The following is a 6401-nucleotide window of genomic DNA, read 5'->3' on the forward strand; positions in this document are numbered from 1 at the left end:
AAAAGTTAAATTTTCGTGCAAGACAAGCGTTTCATTAATTTCCTCCTTATTTCTTGGTTGGTTTTGTTAAATATTAGTTAATCAAATAGAAAAATTACATTGGAGAACTCGAATCTTTTTATAGACTCTGTCAAAAATATGTTTGAAATTAATGATCCTCTATTTGCGTTTAGTAATTCGTAAAATTCAATGGTACTACGATAATAATAATTATAATAATAATTAAGAGCAGTTTTAATTTACGCGTAACGGGGAAATATGTGCGAATTACTTTATGTAATATAAAAACGAAACGTTCGTTACGTGACATTTATGAAAGCCCTGCCTCTCTCTCAGCGAAAAAGAAGAAGATTATAAGAAAAATTAATTAATACCTTTTACATCAGTCACAACTTTCATTTACAACACAGCAGCTTACACGATTACAAGGCGGTTACACGTCGGAAGTTAGTCCGCAAAGATATTAGATACTGACAACAAACCATTCCTATTAATAAGATATTGGTAAACTTACGACACAGTGATTGATGCCAACGTTAACTTAAAAAGAAAACAAAAAACAGAACGGAAAAAGAATACAAGAAGAAAAATGGAACGAATTATAAAAAAGAAAACGTATACGTGGTAACATTGCGCCGTTCAATGTGGCATGCAATCGTAAAAACGTTGAAAATGATTGCACACCCGTGTCTACGAGTCAGCATCAATCATTTGTCCTTATAAAATTGACTAAGAACGCAACGTTTGCATTAATTTAATATGGGCCTGTATTAAAATAGTAACTATGAACAACAGAGGGCATAGTAGCATAAAGTGTGACACTTGTGTAAAACTATATGACGAGAGGTATGTCTTTCTTGTTCGGCAAATTCACCTTTTTACCTTGCCAAAGGCTATTGTGTATCGTAAAGGCATCTATGGTCACAGTCAGATGCTTTGTGTGTACTTGTGAAAAGCATTTTGCTCCGGAATTATATCTAAAATGAAAAAATTATATTATACATATGTTATAAATTTTGCTCATAAAGCTACTATATTCACACATTCAATTTAAGCGCATATACAACATAATTTCTTGAACTTGAAGAAATAAAATATAAAATAATATATGAAATATTTATATGTGTAAATTTATCTATATTTTCAACAGTTTAAAGAATATATATTAATACCTAGACTAAACATATTATAAATTATTAATTTAATTGATACACCAATAATTGATCTTCTAAATCTGGCTGTCTATCTTAAACATGTAAGCATTTACTAAGTAAAGATAGAGAGAATGGTTATTCTATAAGCTACATATTAAATTAACATTTATAAAAAAACCTGAAAACTAAGTTTCTAGACTCCAATCTATTATTTATAAAAAAACACTTCGAAATTGTCTATTTACACTTAATAATTAATAACATAACTTACACTGGAAAAGATAACTTCTTTGTTACATATATTTTTCATATACTCAATGTTCTTGCATAACAAGATGACATTGCAGTGTCCAATGAGATCATAGAAGTATATTTATAATAAGAACAAATTCAAAAGGATGATAAACTTACTTGAAAAATTTGTCGAACATTTTATCCGTGACTTGTTTCGGTCCGATACCGTACAATTTCGAAACATCTTCTCTATCTGGACAATATGAGTAGAGAGCCCGGAATTGGCAGCCAGCATCTCGAAATAAAATAAGGAAGTGCTTGCTTTCTGATCTTGCAATTTCGTCAAGAACTCTTCTCTTTGCTTCTTTATTCACCGTGCCCGGAAATACGCAATATTCTACAGCGTTCAACATAATGCCACGATTTGACTTAGTTGTTGGTTGTTTGTACAATCTTGGACCTATTAATAGGAAGAAAATAAGCTCATCAAATTTATACAACGTGTACATCAGACTGTAACCACTTCAGTACCAATTTTATTTAAAGAAATTTTTCTAATGATGCCTATTTAATTATATTTTATATTTTCTAATACATTTTTCCACAAATGTAGAAACAGATTTTAAAGTTCTGTACAACGAGAAATGGAGTAATGATCCAAAACAAACTACAACTCCTACTATACTAGTACTTAAGTAACAAATAATTGAAATTGTATAGTTTGACTTCTTTACCATTATAATCCATCATTGAACTTGGTGTACTACTGATGTCACTGCTTCCATCATCGAACACTCGTCTCTTGGTCATCAAACCGGGAGGTAGAGAACCAGGTCCCGATGGTGATGGAAGATGCCTCATGCTACCCATGCCCGGACTCGGTGCTCTCCTTGGTGGTGTAGCTCTGCCCAGTCCACTGTCTGTATCTGTGTATCGACACATCATACCGTCTTGATCACTACTCGAACCTGCGAACGCAAGCTCAGTATATGAAGATAGAAATAAAAAAAAAAGGCTCGAACGTACGTGTCCGTCCACAATGTAAAGGACAAGAAATACGACCTTTCAATAGTCAGTTCAATATAAAATGTTTATACCCATCCAAGCAATAGGAATTTGAACGGAGTCAATTTTATTAATTACTAAACGGTTAGTCCCTGATATAGACTGTGAGATATTAGTCACTTGTTAGACTTACGAAGGACCTTCAAGAGTATCCATCTTCATAGCTTGCGTCCAATATAAAAACTTTAAAAAGTATTGATGTATCGTACGAAAATTAAGGATCAAAATTCTTTTACTCTATGTATCGACTAATTTGTTGAAACGAAACAGTGGAAGCTCATCGTGATTCTAAGATGATCTAAGGATCTATTTGTCAGGAATTTCGAGAGCAACGATAATTAATAATTGACGGCAATTTGAATCGGGTACTATTTTATCTAACATTTTATAACACGCGACCAGAAGTAGTGGACAGATTCACTTGTATTTAAACATATGGTTGCTAATGATAAATTTGCGATCTTAGGCGGACAAACGAAGCATAACAAATTCATCTAACGATTGTATAATTCGTTAAATGCGGTAATAAATGGATTAACTCATGCAGCACTTATGAGTTCTATCGAAAAATATGATATTTATCGCTGAGATGAATTTACTATGCTGTATTACCATAATACCTGGAAATAAAAATAGAGAGGAATGACAGAACAAATACATATTCAACATAAGTGATGGGATAGCCATATGATACAGGACCTAAATGTGAGTCAGAGTGAAAGGTTATTAAATGGATACTGGAACCACCAACAATAATCTGAAAAACACTGAAAATATTGGTACCCATAACCAGTGCTGTACAACAATAAGCCCAACAAGCATCAACTTAATTTCATCTACTGCAGCAAATGAGTTATCCTGTGAATGAGCATCGAAATTCTATTTGCTCTGAGGAGACTATTTTAAAAAATAGAAATAATTTAAAAGGCAAGACTAAAAAGTATTCGTACAATTACTTATCCAATTGGCAACTAAATATAAGTACAGCAGACAGAATTTCGAATATAGATATAAACAATGTGCTGTTGGTGTATGCGTGTAAGTATATCACTGCCACCTGTGCTCCAATCTGCCACCATGCGACTACGTGTATGCTATATAGCCTACGAAAATTTGGAACGGTGTACGGGACACGTAAAATATACTGTTGCACAATAGAAGGGGGATTAAACGTATTCCAAGTCACTGGTGCTTCTTACCACACAAATTCATCAAGGAATTAGACTTTCTCCCCTTAAAGTTTTGGTAACTCGGGTATTTAGGCCTGCCTCTAACCTGTTGCTGAGGCTCCTGCACATCTGCAATAATGCAATGTTTACCTTGTTACATTCCAAACGCTATGTACGATCAAAGATTAATAGTAGGGGATGCTTCAATCGTACGTCATTGCATCAGGGGCAGAGTCTAACTACGAGCCATGTCCACTAGGAACATCAAAAACTCAAGGTAGCCGGTGCAGGTTGGTGCAGAACAACGTTGCGTTCCAACTGAAAGATGTCTACTATAAGGCGCTACTTAAAAATAAAGTCATACCCTTAAGTAACCTTACTTAGGTAATTTGGAGAATAATCAAACGCTAATGAAATATTCAACATTATAAGATTCATACGTAGCTGCCCATACCAGTGATACATCCTGCAACGAGTCTACTTTCATCAAGCCAAACGTTTAAGGAACATGATACGGCATTCTTTCTATAAATAATAATCAACCCACCTCTAGATGTTTTGTAGGAACCACGTCGACCAAGTTGATTCATACTTCGACAAGGTGAGGAACCTCTACCGTCGTCGGGTGAATCTACGGAAGATACTAAAATAGGGTACCTCTATTACAATCAGTTAGTTCCTCTCCAGGACGATACTAGATACTATATATGTTTTTATGAATATTTTTTTACTACAACATTACACTAATAAACAGTTATCTCAAATAAATTTGAAGCATGCAAAATAGTACGCAAAGAAAAGTGCTATAACATAGATCATTAATATGTTAAAAATGAATAATTTTGAAGACAATTTTGAATATAATGTATTTTTTAATTTGACTTATGTAATAACAAATTTTGTAATAATATATTGCACGTTTTTTTATTATATATAAGACAATTTGTGACGATCGAATAATTCATAATTATTTCTTTAGACTTTATCATTAAATATAAAAAGCAGCAAATATAAGCAAATCACTCCAATCAGCGTGTTAATAATCATTGAAAAAGATTCAATATTTTAATACTTTTTTAATTATTTAGCTTTGCGTTTGCATTCTTCTTATGCAAAGCTAACGAATATATAAATATATATGTGATGTTTCAGATATATATGCGAGTCAGAGTGTGTGTGTGCATACCCCTGAGACTGCCGCCCCGATAAAGAGGGCCGGAACGTCGTTCATCGAAATGGGCAGCAGTAAGACTGTCCTGCGAGCCTCGGTAGTAGTCTCGCCTCATCGTCGGGGAGGTCAGCGACGCTACAGTAAGTGTGTTAGTGCAAAACAATCAGCTCGAATTTTCTTTACTATTCTAGTTTATTCAAATGGGAATCTAAGAAATGTATGATATTAACTTGTTGAATGTATTCGCCTTAAATGATCAACAAACTAGTATAGCCGAGAAAATTTGAAGCTTGTGGAATTGTGATTGGGTGAGATCTCAAAAAACAAAAAAGGAAGAAAAAAACAATAACAACAAAATCAATATGGAAAAACGGCGTTACTAAAGAAAAAAATAAAACTTTTTTGATTTGAATATTCGCCATGCAAAAACTGAATGCAATTACATTACAACACTGAGAAACTGTCACTATTAGAAGATTATAACAAAGGAATACATTTGTTACAATAGCAGTGGTAACTGTTATCTTGGAGATAACTTGGTGTAGTAATGTCATATGGGCATATGTAAGTATCAATTATTTTAACTACATGAACCCTGCTTAATTCTCTTTTATGTGTGCATGATTAATCTCCAAGAAACACTGATCATTGCAATGAATAATTGTTTCACTACCAAATCATGTTAGATGCGCTGTCATACCTGTACTTAGATTAGAAGAAGAACCTTTCTTTCCACGACTTGGCGTGAGAGCTCCAGAATCTAACTCTGAACCAGCATCCACGTGAATCGTTTTGGGTCGTGGTCGAGTTGCAGTCTTGTTACGCAATTTTGTCGGTTTTATTGCATTCAGAAGCTCTTTATCAATAACCTTGCCCTAAATAATAGTGACGATTTCTAGTGACTAATCCAATTAAAGCGCTATTGATAACAGTAAACTTGGAAACAACACTCACTTCTCTTTCTGCCTCTTCTATCGCTTTTTTCACTTTATGTTGTTCCAAAATAGCAGCTCTTCGTTGCCGTTCCTCTTCCTTTTTACGAGCTTTTTCCTCTGCTTTTAATTTCTCTTGTTCTCGTCGAGCTTGTGCTTCTGCCTCTTTTCTTTCTTTCATCTCTTCGTGTTGTTGTCTTCTTTGTAATGACATAAGCATTATACGTTCCTTCTTTCGTTCCATTTCATCCAGAGAATTCTACAAAAATATATTAATGAAGAAAATAGGAAAAACACAGAAGAAAGGAAAAGGAGGAATATGTTGTGATGAAATTCATGATGTTTGTCGCATAAGCTTACTGGATCAGGATTAGCTAATTGATTTCCGATTATTAAACCAACTCCAGATTGTCGGCTTTCTCCGCTCATCTCGTGTCGTTCGCGTTGTTTTTCTCTTTCTACTTCTCTTTGTAGTTCTTCATCTCTAATTTCTTGCCGTTGGAAGTCTCTTTCGTCTATCTGACGCTGTTTCTCTCGATCTAAATCTCTTTGAATTTCAAGCTGTTTTTGTCTATCAATAGTAGTAGCTGGTGAATCAGGACGCATTGTAAAATCTTCGTTTTCAACATATGATGCTACGCTTCTTTCCTATAAATAAATAAATAAATAAAAAAAA

The 6401-nt window shown here is 33.9% G+C and overlaps 1 protein-coding gene across 14 annotated transcripts in view; it reads right to left on the minus strand.

Moving 5' to 3' along the window:
• Positions 1 to 214: 214 nt before the first annotated feature.
• The window catches only part of Patronin (calmodulin-regulated spectrin-associated protein patronin), a 149560-nt gene continuing 143373 nt past the window's right edge, over positions 215 to 6401 (minus strand). For 7 of the 14 annotated variants that reach the window (XM_017904722.1, XM_017904714.1, XM_017904715.1 and 4 more), the window contains 9 exons: positions 6086 to 6373; positions 5748 to 5984; positions 5494 to 5668; positions 4809 to 4928; positions 4170 to 4265; positions 3653 to 3751; positions 2123 to 2356; positions 1566 to 1848; positions 215 to 977 (listed from right to left, as the gene is read on the minus strand). In XM_017904722.1, the coding sequence (XP_017760211.1) occupies positions 833 to 977; positions 1566 to 1848; positions 2123 to 2356; positions 3653 to 3751; positions 4170 to 4265; positions 4809 to 4928; positions 5494 to 5668; positions 5748 to 5984; positions 6086 to 6373 (1677 nt within the window). In that variant the 3' untranslated portion in view covers positions 215 to 832. The remainder of the gene's footprint in view (positions 978 to 1565; positions 1849 to 2122; positions 2357 to 3652; positions 3752 to 4169; positions 4266 to 4808; positions 4929 to 5493; positions 5669 to 5747; positions 5985 to 6085; positions 6374 to 6401) is intronic. The other 7 variants (XM_017904719.1, XM_017904718.1, XM_017904724.1 and 4 more) reach the window with 6 other exon arrangements.

The sequence above is a fragment of the Eufriesea mexicana genome, unplaced genomic scaffold (genome assembly GCF_001483705.2).
Source record: "Eufriesea mexicana isolate 0111107269 unplaced genomic scaffold, ASM148370v2 scaffold3062, whole genome shotgun sequence".
Lineage (NCBI taxonomy): Eukaryota > Metazoa > Arthropoda > Insecta > Hymenoptera > Apidae > Eufriesea > Eufriesea mexicana.